Source organism: Palaemon carinicauda, chromosome 6 (assembly GCF_036898095.1).
Source record: "Palaemon carinicauda isolate YSFRI2023 chromosome 6, ASM3689809v2, whole genome shotgun sequence".
Classification (NCBI taxonomy): domain Eukaryota; kingdom Metazoa; phylum Arthropoda; class Malacostraca; order Decapoda; family Palaemonidae; genus Palaemon; species Palaemon carinicauda.
The window spans coordinates 89,549,612-89,569,698 of record NC_090730.1 but is presented as its reverse complement, the minus strand read 5'-3'; the positions used below and the strand labels follow the sequence as shown (position 1 = coordinate 89,569,698).

Here is a 20,087-nt window from a genome sequence, read left to right as displayed (position 1 = left end):
TTTCAGTGCAGTCGCTTGTCGGAACCTACATATTACTAAGGGGTTTAACCCTATTTTCCCCTCTCCCTCAAGGCTCTGAGCGATCTCAGATCCTTTAAACTCTGCTGACAATTCCTCTATTAAGGAAGCCTAGGATGGCTCATCCATACGGATTTTCCCTCATTTGGGACCCTTGGGTCCTAAGGAATTGTCTACGGATAAGGTTACGGTAACCGGCTTGGCGGGATTCACAAGTATGTGTCTATCTACTTCCTTTCCTGCTCATTTCGAACATATAATTAATATGCTATTACTGTATAGATTAAGTTATTCTTAAGTCTAGAGTAATGTAAGTCATTCTTATGCCTTCCATGTACTCATGATCTCGTTCTTTTAGAGGAGGAGTATGTGAAGTGTGAGAGTAACTTCTGTGGAGTAAACGCCCGGACTTCTACGGGCACAAGGCGTGCCGGACCCACGCCCCCTGCGCCGCCAAGAGAGGCGACCTTAAATATTGGGATCCGCAGAACTGTTCAGTTTGCAAGAGTCTCCTCGATGAAGAGTTCAATAATCCTCCTACCACGGAGGTAAGGGACACTGCTAGAGAGAAGCTGCGCAAATGGGTGCGAGGCTTCCAAAAGAACGCCTCTGGACCTTATCTTCCAAATGAAGATATGAGGGCCTTGCTTTTTCCGAAAGCATCCAAGGACTCGGTGATCCCTCAAGAACAAATTCCCACCGTCCAACTGGTGGTCGAACCCGACATTGTTATGGCACAGTCTATGCGTAAGTGCCATATCGATTCAGACGACGTGGAACGTATATCGGAGGTGTCAGAAGGGACGGAGAAGACCCTCATGGGCGAAGAGCTCGACTATGAGGAAGATCAGGTGGAATATCCTAATTCGGAGAACGAGGTCGCTCCAGCTCCCCCAGTAACCCCAGTGACATCCGAGGAACCTGTTCCTTTGACTTCCGCCACCCCGGATCCTCTTCCATCGGCCACTCAAGAGGTCTTCAGGATGCTAGAAGCCTTTAGGGACAAGAAGTTGAGAGAGACTCAGGAACAATTCCGGACGACTCTCGTCGGCTTCAAACAACCGAAAAAGATTTCGGTTAAGGACCTCCCCCACTGCTTGGAAGCTAACCCTCGGAGTTACGCCGAGCACATGCCAATCACAACTGGCAAAATCTTTATTAGTGAAAGGGTTGGCTTTATTCTTCTGGAAGAAGTGGAGTTCTTCCTGAACTTCGAGGCTTATCCGGACTGTTACGTCCGACTCAGGTCCGAACCAGCCTCAAAAGAAGAGACCGAACCTAAAGAGGTGATAGTGTTCAATCTCGCAAAGGCCCAAGCTATGCTGGCTCACGCAGTGAAGAATCGGAGTTTCACCAACTCCATGATGCCAGCACTGAGGAAAAAGCATCCAACCTTTGTTGCTCCAGCTACTGCGACCTTCCCCTTCGTTGAAAAGGCCTTCCAAGCGGTCATGAAGGCTGTGGAGGAAGGGAAACCTTGCCACTGGAGGAGTGCAGACCCTTCTCCCTCACTCTTCCCCCCGATGACAGGTACTGGAAAGACATCCAGCTTACTTTCACGGTCGGGAAACTAGAACCTTCTTGTTCAAGAGTTCCAGGACATATTCTTCCAGGAGGGGGGTTGACTGTTGGAAGAATTGCTGGAAGGATGGGGATGGTTGAGTCCAGCTCCAGCCCAGTCCCTTCTTGACGATGCTGTGTGCCCAGGGATTGAAGGTCCAACGATCCTGGAATTGGCGTAGTCTTCCTCTCTCCGGAAGCACTTCATTGCTTCTGGTGTCCCGAGGGTTTGCCACCTCGGCTGCTAGCTCCCCTTCCTCCTGTGCCTCTGGAGGGACGGCGAGAAGAATCTCTGCCGGAACCTCTGCCTGAGCCTTACCTCTGGGACGAAAGGTAGTCGAGTGTTGCTCATAGGCAGGGGTGAAGACCAGCGACTGCGACACCACCGGCTGGGGGACCAACTGAAAGGTCTGTTGTGGCTGCGTAGCCACTTGGGGAGTAGCGGGACCCGGAAACTGTCGTCTCGGTTGACGTTGCTGGGGTCTGAGTTTCGAGGATTTCCTCTTAGGCAGAGTGCCATCGTCCTGAGAGGACTTCCTCTTTCGCGACATGCCCCACTTATGGAGAAGGTTCCTGTTCTCCGTAGCAGCTTTGTCCACTATCTCTTTCACCAAGGTAGACGGGAAGAGATGTTTGCCCCAGATATTGGAGGAAATGAGTCTCCGGGGTTCGTGTTTCACCGCTGCACTGGCGAACACGAATTCTCTACAGGCTCTACGAGCCCTAGCGAAGCTGTATAGGTCCTTAGTCACGGTAGCCAGGTGCGACTTTGCAAGGACCGTGTAAAAGTCCGGGACTCTGGTATCCCCGGCCATGAGTTCCAGCTGTACCTGATGGGACAGCGAAGCGGCGAGTCTCTCCTTCGTATCCTGTTCCCTACAAAGGAGGTGATCGTTCAGCCGTGGGAGGTCCTCATTAAATTGACGACCGGCCATATCAGGTTCCAATTTTCCTACCGTGAAGGTCGACTGGATGTCTTTCCAGTGCCTATCATCGGGGGGAAGAGTAATGGAGAAGGGTCTGCACTCCTCCAGTGCAGGGCAAGGCTTCCCTTCCTCCACTGCCTTTATGACCGCTGTGAAGGCCTTTTCGATGAAGAGGAAGGTCGCAGTATTTGGCGCAACGAAGGTTGGACGCTTCTTACTAAGCATCTTGGAGTTAGTGAAACCCCGACTTCACTGCCTGAGCTAACATAGCTTGGGCCTTCGCGAGATCGAACACAATTACTGCTTTTGATTCGGTCTCTTCCTTTGAGGCTGGTTCGGACCTGAGCCGGACGTAACAGTCAGGATAAGCCTCGAAATTTGGGAAGAACTCCACTTCTTCCAACAAAATAGAGCCAACCCTTTCACTGATATAAATCTTGCCAGTTGTAATTGACATATGCTAGGCATATCTCCATGGGTTAGCTTCCGAGCAAGTGGGGAGGTCCTTAACCAAAATCTTTTTCGGTTGTTTGAAGCCGATGAGAGTCGTCCGGAATATCTCCTGAGTCTCGCGCAGCTTCTTGTCCATGAGGGCTTCAAGCATTTTGAAGACCTCTCGAGTGGCCGATGGAAGAGGGTCCAGGGTGGCAGAAGTTGAAGGAACAGGTTCCTCGGACGGTGCAGGAATTGCTGGGGGAGCAGGAGCGACCTCGGTCTCCGAATCAGGGTGTTCCACCTGATCTTCCTCATAGTCGAGCTCCTCGCCCACGAGGTTCTTCTCCGTCTCTTCAGACACTTCCGACATACGTTCCACGTTGTCGGAATCAAGATGGTACTCACGCATGGACTGTGCCATGACGACGTCAGGTTCGACCACGATCTGGACGGTGGGGATCTGATCACGAGGGACCACTGAGTCCTTAAATGCTTTTGGGAAAAGCAAAGCTCTCAAGTCTTCGTTGGTAAAATACGGTCCAGTGGCGTTCTTCTGGAAGCCATGCACCCATTTGCTTAGCTTCTCCCGAGCAATGTCCCTTACCTCCGCACTAGGAGGAGTGTCGAACGCCTCAACGAGAAGACTTCTGCAGACTGTACAGTTCTGCGGGTCCCAAAATTTTAGGTCGCCTTTCTTGGCGGCGCAGGGGGCGTGGGTCCGGCACGCCTTGTGCCCGTAGAAGTCCGGGCGCTTCACTCCGCAGAAGTTGCTCTTGCACTTCAAGTACTCCTCCTGTAAAAGAAAGAGATCATGAGTACATGGAAGGCATAAGAATGACTTACATTACTCTAAAATTAAGAATAACTTAATCTAAAGTTAAGAATAACTTAAATTATAAGAACATATTAATGTTTAAGATTGGTGAGCGGGAAAGGAAGTACATAGACACATACTTGTGAATCCCGCCCAGCCGGTTACCGTAACCTTATTCGTAGACAATTCCTTTGTACCCGAGGGTCACAATGAGGGAAATCCGTATGGATTAGCCAGACTAGGCTTTTAACAAGAATTGTTCACAGAGTGTACCAGGGTCTGAGACCACTCAGAGCCTTGGGGGAGAGGGGAAATAGGATAAATCCCTTAATAAATGTAGGTTCCGGCAATCGACTGCACTGAGATACACAGAGTATTCTGGAATTATTGTAATGTGCAATCAAACAGCATAGCCACTATCTTTTGGATGGTATGACAATACCTATATGGAAGTGGCCAGGCTATCTGGCTGCAACATATTGACTGTCGGCATGTTGCCGGCAGCCAGGGAAAGGGTACATGTCCCTTAGCGTCTCATGAGGGTGCCGGCAGACCGACGGCACACCGGAGGCCGGTCCTGCAGGGTGGAAGGCATCAAGGCAGACAAACTGAGTATCTTATATAGATAATACCACGGTGGTGACCGCGGCACAGCGGCGTGTCGCCGGCATGTGGGCGGCAGACTCCGAAAGTCGGCCGGCTGTTACTAGGTTAAAATGAGGGGTGGGATGTCGGCGGTATGTCGACGGAAGGCGGCAGCCTCCGGCACACGGAAGGCTGACGTCTTAGAGGGGGGAGGCATCTTTTGAATGAAGGTCACCTGAGGTAGTGGCGGTTATCGCCGGCAGTAGAGACGGCAAGGGACCGGCACCAAGATAGAAAGAGAGAAAGGTAAGGAGGGATGGAAGGGGTAAAATCCTATACCCCTCCGGCATCCCTCCGGAGAGAGTGCACTCATGATAGGAGTGGATACTCCTAACATCCGGCGGCAGGGAGCTGGCAGGTGGCCGGGTGCTTGTGGTAACCCAAGGGAGGGATAGAGAGCACTCAAAGAGGGGGAATCCTCCTCTGGCAGGACCGCCGCTGGCAACCACCCTTATAGAACGCTATGAAGGGTAAGTGTACCAGAGCGTCCAGCTCAGCAGGAGAACAATGTTAGCCCTACCACTCCACCCAAGGGAGGAGTTGTAGGACTAAGTACAGAGGTGTGTAGGCAAGCCTGCACCAAAGGGATAGGTGGGGAGGGAGAAGAAGGGTTCTTTCTAATGAGGAGACACTGCATGAGAGCGGCCACCAAGGCAAGGGAGAACGCTCCCTAACCTAGGATAGGTAGCCCAGATCAAGTACAGTACTAATGTACTGTCCCAAACTATAATAAGACAGAGTCTACCCCCAGAGCTTAACCTAGAGTAGAAGGACTAACCCCTAGGCTAGGAAAGCCTGAAAGACACATTGCTAGTTGCAGGGAGGAAGGAGTAACCCAACCAAGTGCAACTGGGGAAGGGCAGGGCCCTTCCTATGGTCTCAGGCACGACCCTAAGGGGGGTTCATTCCCTTAGGGTAGGCAGAGAAGCGATAAATACTCTGGTTGTAGACAAGGTTCCCCTATATAGAAGTTAAAGCAAGTCTACCCAGAGGGAATACCCGCAGGCAGGGGGAATAGGGAGCATACAAGGGTTCCTACATTAGGGTAGGGGAGGGTTTGATACATAATCAACTCGGTCCCTTATATGGTCCCCGAAGGCGAAAACACTTACATCACAGTAACTAGTATGTTTAATAATGCCACAATCTTCATAACTTAACTTAGGAACACTAATATATATCATGCATGAAAACAAGCACTAGGCTGTCCAGCCTAGGGGCTAAGCTAGCGATCTAGTATGGGGTCGAACAGCGACCGAGTCTGATGAGCGCTAAAACACGATATAATGATTCCCTAGCTATGAAGACTAAATAACTAATAGTATTAATTAGTTAGAGGACCGGAGGAGGCTGTTCTGGCTAACTAAATAAAGCATGCAACATGAACAGTGGCGCCGTAAAATGGCGCGTCCGGTATCGGCACAGCTCTGCCACAAAACACAATATTTTACGAAAAGTAGAAGTTACTTTACGGCCAGAACTTATTCAAACAATACTGGGACCTGGTACTCAACTTTCCAGAAGAAGGCGAGGCTGAAGGTAGCGACATAACGGCGATGTAAGCAGATAAAGAAATCACTTGGGAAAAATCCGACTTAGCGAAGAAGCTACAGACGAAAGGGTGAGGACGGACGTGACGTCATTTAACAATGGCGCCCATTTGTTTACGTCTCGGGTACCAAAAGTAGCCACGGATGAGAGTAACCTTGGAACGGCTCCTCAGTTACTCGGCCACCTTTCCATATCGAAGTGTTAACTCTATATGGGGTGCAGATAGCTATGTGGCGTGTTTATGCATGTGTCCCCTGTTGATATACGATATCCTAGAGGGAAACCTTTAGGGTACTCGCATCAGAAGTTAGAATTCTGTGATAACCTTTAGTTTAATTCTCTGGGAATATCCACTGTAGTTAAATATACCCTAGGAAGCTACTGAAGGAACCTTCCATCAGGACGTCATGGTTTGAGCCCAAAAAAGCATATGATACTACATGGAGATACGGTATACTTAAAACCATTCATAATATAGGACTGAGAGGAGAGCTACCATTATTCATGGAAGCATTTATTTCACATAATTTTTTCAGAGTATGTGAAACTTTGTGAGGGAGGAAATGTCAGGAAGAGGGAGCTCCTCCGTGTAGTGTACTGACTGTAACCCTATTTGCACTTGCCATAAATGTGATATCCTCTGTCATTCCCCAAGATATTCTCTCAACACTGTTTGTATATGATCTCCATATCATTTGCTGGAGCTATAATGGCAGTGGTTGAGAGAAAATTATAACTCGATCAACAAAATAACTCAATGGGCTGATATGAATGGATTTAAGTTTTCGACAAGTAAAACTGTTGTCCATTTCTGTCATATTCGGGAAATACATCCAGACCTGGATATGTATATCAAAGGTCAACGTATCCCATGTGTAAGTGAAGCTAGATTTGTAGGGTTGATCTTTGATTGCAGGCCTACATGGGTGCCTCACTTGAAAGCATTAAAAGTAAAATGTTTTGAGGCTCTGAATCTTTTAAAAGTTTTGTCTCATACGTTATGGGGCAGACCGTAAAACTTTTAAAAATTATACAAGCCCATAATTCTTTTTTTAAATTAGTTATGGGTGTTAAGTATACTCCTCAGCCACTCCTAGCCGATTAAAAATTTTAGATTCTATACACCATTGCTGGTATCAGATTGTCAACAGGAGCCTATAGAACTTTGGCAATCCGCTAGAGAATTGCCCTTAGACCTTTACCAGAAGTCTTCTATTTTTTGTTATTGGTTTAGGTTGCAAAGACTTCCCAATTTCTTAGCCTGTGAGAATCCAAACCTTGTAAGGTATTCTAGATATTTTGAATTGCAACCAAAATCTCCTCAACCTTATGGGAGCACATTATTTTTACCTTTATCTAAACTGACCTCTAATGTGCTCCCATGTAGGATGTCATCAATCCCTCCATGGAAAGTACCGAATATATTTTTTGTAAATATTTTATTGGTATAAAAAAGAACATGATAGTACAAAGCCAGGTTGTTCTTTATGGAACATGTTGAAGAACACACGGAATCTACTTTTATACAGTATATACTGATGGCTCCAAATATGATGCTGACGTTGGATTTGGAGTATATAGTAGTGCTTTTAATTGTAGAGGTGCACTTCCTCTAGCATCCTCCATATTTACTGCCGAGCTATATGGCATACTAACTGCAATTTTACCAATTTTAGTGATGCAAGAAGTGTCCTACAAGCTTCTGAAGTTTTTAATTTTAACAATCCTTTAGGTTTAAAAATTTTGGTGGCTTTTAATTATTGGTATGAAAGGTATAACTGTTCAATTTTGCTGGGTTCTGGCTGTAGCTTAGCATTTAATAATAATAATAATAATAATAATAATAATAATAATAATAACACATAGGTGTGTCTGGGATTGAGGATGCAGATTCACTGGCCAAGAATGCTGTAGCTGAGTTACTACTAAGAGGGTATCCCATTCCCAGTAATGATTTTTTACCTACAATTAAGAATTTTATTTATAATAATTGGCAACAGCATTGGGGTAGTTTACTTGAAAATAAGATGAGAGAAATAAGTAATGATTTATCCACTTAGAGGTATAATGGGACGGCCTGAAAGTTGGAGACTACTCTGTCATCTCTGCTTTGGTCACACTCTGATGACACATGAGTTTTTGCTGGCTGGCCAACATCAACCATATTGCGACGACTGTTTAGTAACATTGACAGTGAGGCATTTGTTAACCGAATGCCCCACATATAATAGTGAAAGAAATAGATTTCTCTTTGAGGGTCGAGGTGAGGATGGCAGGTTCATCCTTGCCAAGATTGTAGGACATGATGTGACGTACCATGCTAGTGGTATTTTTAGCTTTATTTCAGAACCAGGTCTTTGGAAAGATATTTAACTTTAAAAATGTCATCTTCGCTTCTATGGTTTTAACTGAATATTCATTTATTTTTTATTAACAATAAACGATATCGGCGTTAATGACCTTAGATATCAGGATGCCAGAAAACTTCAAATGCTTCAGAAATCCCTTCACTTTTAAGAGTCCCAAAGATCTTTGATTGTATTGTCCCTAATTAGATAGGTTATTTTTCAACCAATATTTGCCATCAAAGCCTTCAACTAAATGGGGAATAAGAGTTTGGTCTATAACAGATGCTCATACTGGTTACCTACTTAAATTTAATGTGTATACTGGGAAAGACTGCTCGTCAACCACCAGATGGGTTGGGTACTCGTGTTGTTCTGTCTTTTGTTTGTTAGAGAGTTATAAAAACATAAGTCTTATTTACATGGACAACTTTTATGACTGTGTGTCCATTTTTGATGAACTTCAGATAAAACTTTAGCTTGTGGAATGCAAGGTAAGGGTCGGTCAACCGATATGAAAGAAAAAACATGAAAAAGGAGCTTTACTAGTAACATGGGTAAGGATTGATGGTAAAATTGTTGCTTGTTCTTGGCAACACACAAGCAGTGTCAATTTACTGTCATCTTAGAATGGTAGGTACATATAATGTGAAACTTCATTAAAAAAAGGGTGACTGATAAATAGGCAAGCCATGTGTCTATGTGGAATACAATAAGTATGGGGGGGGGGGAGAGTTGATATGTTTGATTAACTTTGCTCAACATATTCTTGCAAAAGAAATGGTACCAACCCATTTGACATTATAGTGTTGAAGCAGCATTAGTAAACTCAAACATATGCTACAACATTCAGAATCCCACTGCTAAGCTGGATCAGAAAAATGGGAAGAATTTATTAGCACTATGTTAGGAGAACAAAACTCAAAGAAGGCTTAGATTTTCAAATTCAATGGAATCTAGATTAACTGAAAGGCATTTTCCAGTCCAATATGTTTACATAAACCACAAACCCCAGTGTATTTTATGCTCTATCTTGCAAAACAATTGCTTGAGGAAAAGTAAAGGCAAATGTAAAATAAAAGCCAACCTCTTTTTTTGTGATAAATGTGTTGAAAAACCACTTTTTATCATTCCATGTTGTGACACATATCATACCCATAAAGTTTTCAAAAAGCGTTGCCAATATTGGAAATGAATGTGTGAGTCATTGATGAATTGAGTGAAGGATAGGTGGTGGAATTAATAAAGTCATCTATGAAAAGAAAGTTTTGTGATTTTTCTGAATTTTTACTCGTTTAGCAAAGAATTTAAGACATTAGAAAGATATACTCAAGTAAAAATATTGTTAAATTCTAAAAACAGAAAGGTTATAGCAAAAAAAAAAAAGAAAATAATTTTATTGAATTTTCAGTGGTATTTTAAATTTTTTAGTGAAAATGTACACAGCTGTGCAACATTCATTTTTTAATATCCGCACTGAAAAGATTAAAGGGGCACCACTCTTACCCGATTGCCCTCCCGATGAGGTTGAACGAGAAGACCCAGAGGGGAGGGTACCTGATGACGAAAAAGGGAGAAGTCGCGTCTTCTTCGACTTTGAGGAAGACTCCAAAGGCAAAGAATCTTTTTTTGGACTACAGTAATGCCTCTATATACGAAATTAATTGGTTCTGGATTGGCTTTTTTATCGGGATTATTTTGTATGATGAGTCAGGTTTTACATGTAAATAACCGAATTCGTTCCAAGCCTTACAAAAATATCACATTACTGTACAACCATTTGGATCATTCAGTACCTAACCCAACTGTTAATACCTGTTAATGAAGTAGTTATTAGAGCATAATGCAGTAATATATGGAAAATGATGCAATACATACAGTACAATTCTGTACATATACGAAATATACAGTATGTATGTACTATACTGTTATTAAAGTTAAAGTGCTATAGAGAGGCACGTTTTCTATCGTCCATAAACAACCAGTTTTCTTCAGCTCGCGCATATTTTTAACATTGACTATTTTATTGTTCAATTAATATTCATTGATGATTCGTCATTAAATAACCTACATGTTTTTTTTTGCTCCTATGTTTACGCTATTTTATTGTAATACAAGCAAGATTTATTGGTGTTAATATGCATATGAACTTACTTTGTAGAATGAATAAACTTTATTTGTGCAGTACTTAGTTTTTTTTTAACTGTTATTTATTTACCAAAATAAAAGAAAAATATATCGCTTAAGTGTTGATATGCGTACTAGCACTGGGTGTACGTACATACTGTACATACATACAATACAGTACAGTCCTGTTCATTGTGTTGTTTAATTCAAGAATCTACTTATTGCTTATTGCTACAAAATTAATTTAGATAAATAATTATGTCATTAAAAGTAAAAAATGTGTTACGATCTGTTGTTTATTGCATTGTGCGTGTGTTCAAGCAATACAGTTTTGTTCATTTTTTAAAATTTAAACATGTTCTTATTTATATAAAATTGATTTTGAATAAATAATCATGACATTAAAAGGTAGAAATATGTAACTATCTGATATATACTGTATTTACCAAAATGAAAGAAAAACATATCGCTAATGTTTTTATATGCGTAGTAGCATTGTACATACTTACATACAGTACATACACACAATACAGTACTGTTCATTGTGTTTTTTAACTTAGAAATGTACATATTGATATAAAATAGAAGACCAGGAACTAGCATCAAGGTAGGGAGATAACCAATGGGAGAACAGGAAGATCGTGGCGAGGTTCCAGTTTATCGGCACGCAAATTTTGGAATTATTCTCGGCGGCCTGACGAATCTTGTTTTGTATCAAATTTTATTTTTCGTAATATCTATTTGCCAAGGCACTTAACAAATTTTTTTTTTGCGGGGGGGGGGGGGGGGGGAGGAAGCCGACATCAAGGGATTCAGTCGAGCTTGGCTGGTACTGCTATGGTGCCACAGCCCACTCTCCCCCATTATCCACCTCAAATGAAGTTTCATACGCTGAATCCCCTATTTTTGCTACCCCAGCGGTCATCAAGGCAACCGGAGGAAGCAGCAGGGCCTACCAGAACAGTGTCGCAATCACCCGCCATTCATTCCTATTCTAGCATGTTCCCTTGCCTCTCTCACATCTATCCTCCCATCACCCAGAGTTTTCTTCACACCTTCCAGCCACCCAAACCTTGGCCTTCCTCTTGTACTTCTCCCATCAACTCTTGCATTTATCACTTTCTTCAGTAGACAGCCATTTTCCATTCTCTCTACATGGCCAAACCACCTCAATACATTTATATCTACTCTAGCTGATAAATCATGTCTTACAACCGTTCTCACCCTCACTTCATTCATAACCCTATCTCATCGAGATGTGCCAGCCATACTCCTTAGACACTTCATCTCGAACATGTTCAATTTCGGCCTCTCCGTTACTTTCATTCCCCACTACTCCGATCCATATATCACAGTTGGTACAATCACTTTCTTATACTGAACTCCTTTTACATTCATTTCTAACCTTCTATTCTTTACCACTCCCTTCACTGCCTCCAACTCTGTACATCCTTCATTCACTCTCTGACGTACATCTTCCATTCCACCATTTGCTGCAGCAACATACTCCTGGTACTTAAACTGATCTACTTCCTCAAGTAACACTTCATTCAACATGACATTCAACCTAGCACCACCTTCTCTTCTCGTGCATCTCATAACCTTATTCTTACCCACATTAACTCTCAACTTCCATCTCTCACATACCCTTCCAAACTTTGTCACTAATTGACCAAGCTTCTCTTACGAGTTTGCAACCTGTACAGTATCAACAGTAAACAACAACTTATTTACCTCCCATTCATGATCATTCATCTATCAGATTCAATCCTCGACCAAGCGCTCAAGCATTCACCTCTCACCACACCATCAACAAACAAATTGAACGTGGCAACATCACACATCCATGTCTCAGCCCCACTCTCTCACTTCATTTCCTATTCTAACACATGCTTTCTACTGCCTATGAATGAATTCTTCACTGCTTGCAACAACCTACCACCAATTCCATATAACCTCGTAACATTCCACTCTATCGTACGGTTTCTCCAGATCCAAAACTGTAACATACACCTTCTCGCCTTTTGCTAAATATTTCTCGCTTATCTACCTAATTGTAAAAATCTGATTCATACATCCCCTACCTCTTATAAAACCACCCTTTACTTGTAAGATTGCATTCTCTATTTTGTCCTTAATCCTATTAATTTTTGGAAACGAAGTAAGTGACCTTATATGAAATGTCAAAATTTTCTTGAACGAAACTCGCCCAACCTATAGCCCAGTCATTCCCTAACTATAGTTTTCAGAGCGGAGGCGGTGGGGGGGAGCAGCTGTTATTTTCAGCGGCGAAATCAATAACTCCTATACCAATAAATATATTCAAATGAAATTTTAAGGGATTATTTAGATATATATGAGCTTTGTTCCTGCTAATTTTCATGTTCATACCTGCTATAGGCATGGCCTGGCGGTCACTTGTTTGTAAGTGACGATTTTTAGCTAAAGAATCAGTGAGGAGGAGCAAACTACTCCTAGAGTTTTACAGATATACAAATGATTTTCAAATGGTCTGATGGGTGTTATTGTGAACTACATTAATACCAATTTTTGTATTGATACGTGACATAGAAAAGTCATAGTAGCCATTTTTCGATATCTGATGGTGGCCGATTTTCAGCGGCGCTGTAAAATACTCGTAGAATGCTTCACATATGTCAATCAAATTTTCAGGGATTTATCGGCATATTGTCTTTGTCCATGCCAATTTTTATGTTATGTGCCATAGAAAAGCCACAGCAAACGTTTATTTCGGTATGGGTTGAATGGTTATTTTTGGCGGTGGAGTAAATTGTTCCTAGAATGGTATAGATATCCAAATGAAAATTTCAGGGGTTGATGTGAAACATAAGTTCTCTGTTCCTGCCAAATTTCGTGGTGATATCTACAATTGAAACTATACAGCTATCATATAGCCTTCTTGAATATGCTGATAAATGTAGGTACATTACAGTGAACTGAGTGATAGTGAGCGACTTCAACGGGGGACAATGCTGATTTCATAAACAATGTCTGTCCTGGGTTGCACCTGCTAGTTAGTACTCTACCATACACTTTTCCAACCACACTAGACAAACTAATAGCCCTTGAATTACAACACTCATGCACATCTCCCTTACCTTTATATAGTGGTACAATACACGCACACATCCAGTCTACTGATACCATTGACAACATAAAACACATATCTCACTAACCATTCTAGTACAGTCACACCTTTTCCTTTAATATCTCACTCCTCACACCAGCCATTTCAGGTGCTTTTCCTACTATCGTTTCATGTAGTGCTCTCTTCACTTCCTCTTTTGTAATTCTCTCTCTCTCTCTCTCTCTCTCTCTCTCTCTCTCTCTCTCTCTCTCTCTCTCTCTCTCTCTCTCTCTCTCTCTCTCTCTCTCTCTCTCTCTCTCTCTCTCTCTCGTTCTCATCTCCCATCACTGCCCTCTCAACAGCTGCAACAGCAATTATATATGCCTCCCTATTATCCTCAGTATTTAGTAAAATTTCAAAATATTCTGCCTACCTTTTCCTTGCCTCCTCTCCTTTCAACAACCTTCCATTTCTATCTTTCACTGTCTTCAATTCTCGAACCACCCTTCCCTACTCTCTTCACTTCTTTCCAAAACTACTTCTTACTGTCTTCATGTGAACGACCCAATCCCTGAACCCACCTCCAATCAGCCGCCCTCCTTGCCTCAGCTACGTTACATTTTACGTCCACATTTTTCTCTCTCCTTCATACTTCTGTACACTACTCTGCAGCCATTCTTCAAATGCCCTCTTTTCTCTTCCACTTTTATCTTCACACCTTCATTCCACCATTCACTACCCGTCCTCATGCTGGCTCCAACAATCCTTTTTCCACACACATCACTTGCAATCCCAGCAAAATTTTCTTTTACTAACTTCCACTCCTCTTCTAAATTACCAGTTGCTTTCAATTTCGCTCTTTCATATGCCACCTCCAACCTTTCTTGATATACACATTTTACCTCTAGTTTTATTATCTCATCAACCTTCACTACCTCCATTTCACATTTCCCCACTATTCCCCCACTCTTTTGCTACAACTAATTTTCCTTCGATCAAAAAAATTACTGGACATACTGTTAGCCATACCCCTAAATATATGAACATCTTTCAGCCTTCCAATCATCCTTCTAGTTATCAACACATAATCCATTAATGCCCATTCTACTACTCTTCTATTTGCCACTCTTACCTATGTATATTTGTTATCTTTCTATTTGAAAAAAACTATAATTCATTACCAGATCTTGCTCAACACACATATCTACCAGATTTTCACCACTCATTTTCACCTGGTACGCCATGCTTCCCAAAGACTCCTTCTACCTCTCCAGCATCCAATCTAGCATTTAATTCACCCATCACAACTACATAATTTGCCTCTTATTTTGTAATATGAGGCAAAAAATCTTCACATCTCGTTTCGTATCGTGAATTTTTCGCTTACAGAAACTTTGTATCGAGGTATCACTGTACTACCTCTTGCCATACCTCTCACAGGGAGAATGGCCACTCCCGACACTCATCGTATGGAGACGCCTGCCTACAGGAGTGACCTCTGCACTCAGGGCAAAGTTGGTGGTGATCCACCTCTACTTAAGACATGAACACCTGGACAAGTTTGCATGTTGTGCATTCTTAATTTAAGTATGCATAATTGAACACCTGAAAAAGAAAAAGAAAAAGTTTGTTTAGCCAGTAATCCAGAATGAGGAAGAGAACGACCATTCTCAAGCATGCCTGAAATCAAAGTACTGTAGTGTTGTAGTGACAACCTAAACAGATATTTACACCTTGTTAAAAAGTTTATAGCTATATTCCAGCTTTGTTGTGTGAAGAACGAGGGTTTGTGTTTATGTAGGAACAATTATTTTTAAAATGTGTAGTATTTCTTTAAGAAAAGGTGGTTTTAAGAATATAATTTGAAGTTTTCTCAATTTACAGATAACACAAGAGGAAATTAAAGATGAAAGAGAAAACCTGGTTAGTGGATCTTATAACATTGGAAGTGGTGACTTACTTGAAGGACATTCATTTTTCAAGGTAGGTTTTATTAATTTGCTTGTTTTTGTTTTAGACAATTATCCCTTAAATGCTTATATTTTTGGGGTGTAATATTGTGTATGGGAAGTTGGAAGATCATTGAAATTACACAGAGTAATGAATTGTAGATTTTTTTTACTCATATTAGCACATACAGTACAATATGTTCAATGATATTCATCAATTTTTTTATTTCTTTTAGGTTTCGTTCACAGAAGCTTTGGAATTAGTGAAGTCAAGAAAAGTATTCATAAAAGGGGGTTTTGCATATGTCCCTGACACTGACCTGGTTACTTTAGTTACTACATCATTCAGAGCTCATTTGTCTCAAGCACTCGCAGTAAGTATTAAATTATCCTTACTCAAATAAAGTTGTATACAGACAGACCTCGACCAACGAACGCAATGGGGTCCGAGAGGCCATTCGTAGCTTGAATTGTTCTTAAATCGTTATGGTACAAGTACCCCTAGAGTTAAATTTTGGCTTAGGTATGCGTCCCCTTTCATATAAAATTGAAATCATGTTATTACAAATGATGTTTAACTTACTCCTATCAACTTACATTACTGAATTTAATACTGTAAAGTAGTGGAACCTCTACATACAATTGTCTTTACATACGATTGTTCCAACACCTGAAGTAAAATTTAATCAAATTTTCGCTTCGACACCCGAAGTCATGCTCAACATCTGATGTAGATCATGTGCGTAGAATTTTCTCGAAGCGTCGATCGTAGTTTCTTGTTTACGCCGGTAGACGGCAGCACGTCGGAGGGACGCCATTGATTGTCGCCTCGGTCAATTCTCTGTTGTCGTGCACATTGTGTGGTTGTCCTCTGTTCCGTCCGTTATTAACAGTGGTTATTATCTTCCTTTTTTCATGTTTTATTTTTTATTTTACGTATAATCATGGGTCCTAAGAAGTTTAGTTTTGGTATAGGTAGTAGTAGTGGTGAGAAAAGGAAGAAGTCATTGCTTTCATTAGAACTAAAGCAAGAAATTATAGAAAAACATGAGGGAGGTGTGCGTGTGAGCGATCTGGCTAAACAATATGTCTACGATCTCGACGATCATCAAGCAGAAGGCAGCCATTAAAGAAGTCAAACCATCGAAGGGGATCACCATTATTTCTAAATGTCGTAGCCCTACCCTGGAAGAGATGGAATGCCTTTTGTTGATATGGATAAAGGACAAAGAGATTGTTGGCGATACGATCACTGAAACGATCATTTGTGAGAAGGCCAACGCTATATATTGTGACTTGAAGGTGGCGGGCTCTGGGGGTGATGCAGGGGAGAGTTCAACCGATCCTACAACGGAGGAATTCAAGTCGTCTTGCGGTTGGTTCGAGAAATTTAAGCAACAGACCGGAATTCATTCAGTTGTTCGGCATGAAGAGGCTTCAAGTTGGTACACCAAGGCTGCTAATGAATTTGTTAAGAAGTTCGAAAAGATCGTGGAGGATGAAGGCTACGTAGAGCAGCAATTTTTCAATTGTGATTAAACCTGTCTGTTTTGGAAAATGATGCCTAGTCGAACATACATCACCGCCGAAGAGAAGAAAATGCCTGCACATAAGCCTATGATGGATCGGTTGACTCTTGCCCTATGTGCCAACGCCAGCGGGGACTGCCAAATGAAGCCGTTATTGGTTTGTCATTCCGAAAACCTTAGGGTATTTAAGGCACATAGAATCAATAAGGACATGCTGCATGTTTTGTGGCGTGCTAATTCTAAGGCTTGGGTTACTAGGCATTTCTTTGTTGAATGGGTAAACCTAGTTTTTGGCCCTGCTGTCAAGAAGTACCTTCAGGAGAGGAATTTGCCTTTGAAGTGCTTGCTTTGCTTGGATAATGCACCCGCTCACCCCCCAGGGCTCGAAGATATCATTGACCAGTTCAAATTCATCAGAGGGCTGTATCTTCCACCGAACACCACCCCTATCCTCCAGCCCATGGACCAGCAAGTCATATTTAATTTTAAGAATCTCTACACCAAGCACTTAGTTAAGCAGTGCCTTAATGTCACGCAAAGCACCAACTTAACTTTGCGTGAATTTTGGAGGAGCCATTTCAATATCGTGCACTGCTTGAAGTTCATAGATCAGGCTTGGGAGGGAGTAACTCAACGGACCCTGAATTCAGCTTGGAAGAAGCTTTGGCCTAATGCTGTTTCTCCCAGGGATTTTGAAGGTTTCGGCCCCGAGCCTGAACCTGTGCTTGCTGTAGAGGAAGACATAGAAGAGATTGTATCCCTTGGCAAATCCATGGGTCTGGAGGTCGATGAAGATGACATCACCAAACTCGTCGATGAGCATCATGAAGGGCTCACCACCGAGGAACTCAAGGAGCTGCATGCCATGCAAAATGATGAGTTCTAAGTGCAGTTGAGTGAGTCGAAGGAGATCGAGGAGTTAGATCGCATCTTAAGTTCGGCTGAAATAAAACAGATAGCATATCATCAACACGTGGTTGATTTCATTGATGAGCATCACCCACAGAAACTTCAGGTTTGCCGTGTAGTTTTGCAGTTCGATGATGTTTGTTTAACTCATTTCAAAAAAATTCTGAAAAGCCGTACCAAGCAACTTTCTCTCGATAGTTTCTTTAAAAAATCTACGAAGCGGTCTAGTGATCGTGATGAAGAGAAAGAAAGTGAAACAAAGAAAACTAAGACTGAATCGAGTGAAAGTGATGAATATTAAAAAAAAAAAAGAATATATAAAAATTGAAAAAAATAAGTTAAGTTAGGTTAAAGTTCACGTAGTGTAATAAAGAGTAAGTTACGGTACGTTATCGCAGTCGCCATATCTACCTCCTCGCCGACCTTCTGTCTCCTCCTGCGTAGCAATTCCTACACCTGCGTTGGCCTGTGTCTAAGGTAAAGTGACAATAAAAAACCCTTTTTTATTTATTATTTTTCTATTATTTTTTTTTTACATCTTTCTGTATAATGCAATTGTATTAACCTTTTACCCCCAATGGATGTACTGGTACGTTTCACAAAACACCTCTTTACCCCCATGGACGTACTGGTACGTCCTTGTAAAAAACTGCTATTTACATTTTTTTGCATATTTTTGATAACTTTATGAAAAACTTCAGGCATTTTCCAAAAGAATGAGACCAACCTGACCTCTCTCTGACGAAAATTAAGGCTGTTAGAGCAATTTAAAAAACTTATATTGCAAAATGTGCTTGAAAAAAAAAAAACGCCTGGGGGTTAAGGGTTGGAAAATTCCAAATAGCCTGGGGGTAAAATGGTTAATGTTAGGTGTAATTGTGTGTAGCAATTTATTAAGGAGTTATCATAGGTTTTTGGGCTGTGGAATGAATTATACAAATTACAGTGTATTCTTATGGGAATATTTGCTCCAACATACGATTGTTTTAACATACGAAGCAGTTCCCGGAATGAATTAAGATCGTATGTAGAGGTTCCACTGTATGTTATGAAGCAGTTCCCGGAATGAATTAAGATCGTATGTAGAGGTTCCACTGTATGTTCCAAATAAAAACGTATAAATGACCGTATACTCTTAACTAAGTTTGGGTAGGTAACTCTCTCTCTCTCTCTCTCTCTCTCTTTCTCTCTCTCTCTCTCTCTCTCTCTCTCTCTCTCGAGAGAGAGAGAGAGAGAGAGAGAGAGAGGGGGGAGGGGGGGGGGAAATGGGTAAAGAATTCCTGCAAAACAGGAAACAGATAGTGGTTGCAAATGACGAGAAATCGGATGAAGCTCAGGTAATATCTGGCGTGCCACAAGGTACGGTTTTAGCTGCACTGCTGTTTGTTATTATGATCTCAGACATAGACTGTGATGTTGAAAACTCTGTAGTGAGAAGTTTCGCCGATGACACAAGAATAACTAGAGAAATTACTTGTGATGAAGATAGGAACTCACTACAAAGAGATCTAAACAAAATTTATGAATGGGCGCAGATGAATAAGATGGTATTTAACTCCGATAAATTCGAATCAATGAATTATGGAAACAGAGAAGGAATGGTATATGCATACAAGGGACTTGATAACGAGACAATCACAAACAAGGATGCAATTAAAGACCTTGGTGTAATGTTAAATAGGAATACAGTGATACCTCGGTACTCGACCATAATCCGTTCGAGATCCGTGTTCGACCTCCGATTTGTTCGAGTACCGAATTTTTTTTCCCCATAAGAAATAATGGTATATATTCTATTCCGTTCCCAAGCACTCGAACAGGCCCAAAATATTAATAAAACGTGTACCTAAACAACAATAATTATCTAAATGTGTATGAAATTGGTCAGAAAATCCTATAAAACAATTTTAAACCATTTACTGTACTAAAATAAAACAATTTTAAACCATTTTCTGTACTGTAGTGAACATACCTTTGAGCAGCGGTTCGATGGCATACAGGGATGGATGTGGAGAGGATGGAAGGGGGAGGTTACTGCTTGGAAGGAGAGTCCCCTTCCATGATGTGGCGGGGTAGTTCTCCTTCAGGAGTTGTTTCTCTCTCCAATGAAAGGGTGGGCAGATCTATTTCAGGGGTTTCTTCTCTTCTTTGTCTCTTCTTTGGAGGAGAAACAGGCTTTGATGTAGCAGCT

General features: G+C 41.7%; 1 protein-coding gene across 1 annotated transcript in view; it reads left to right on the top strand.

Moving 5' to 3' along the window:
* The window catches only part of Prim2 (DNA primase subunit 2), a 294,414-nt gene that overhangs the window by 113,765 nt on the left and 160,562 nt on the right, over positions 1 to 20,087 (top strand). Inside the window, exons 5-6 of the mRNA XM_068375288.1 lie at positions 15,394 to 15,492; positions 15,695 to 15,832. Of these exons, the coding sequence (XP_068231389.1) occupies positions 15,394 to 15,492; positions 15,695 to 15,832 (237 nt within the window). The remainder of the gene's footprint in view (positions 1 to 15,393; positions 15,493 to 15,694; positions 15,833 to 20,087) is intronic.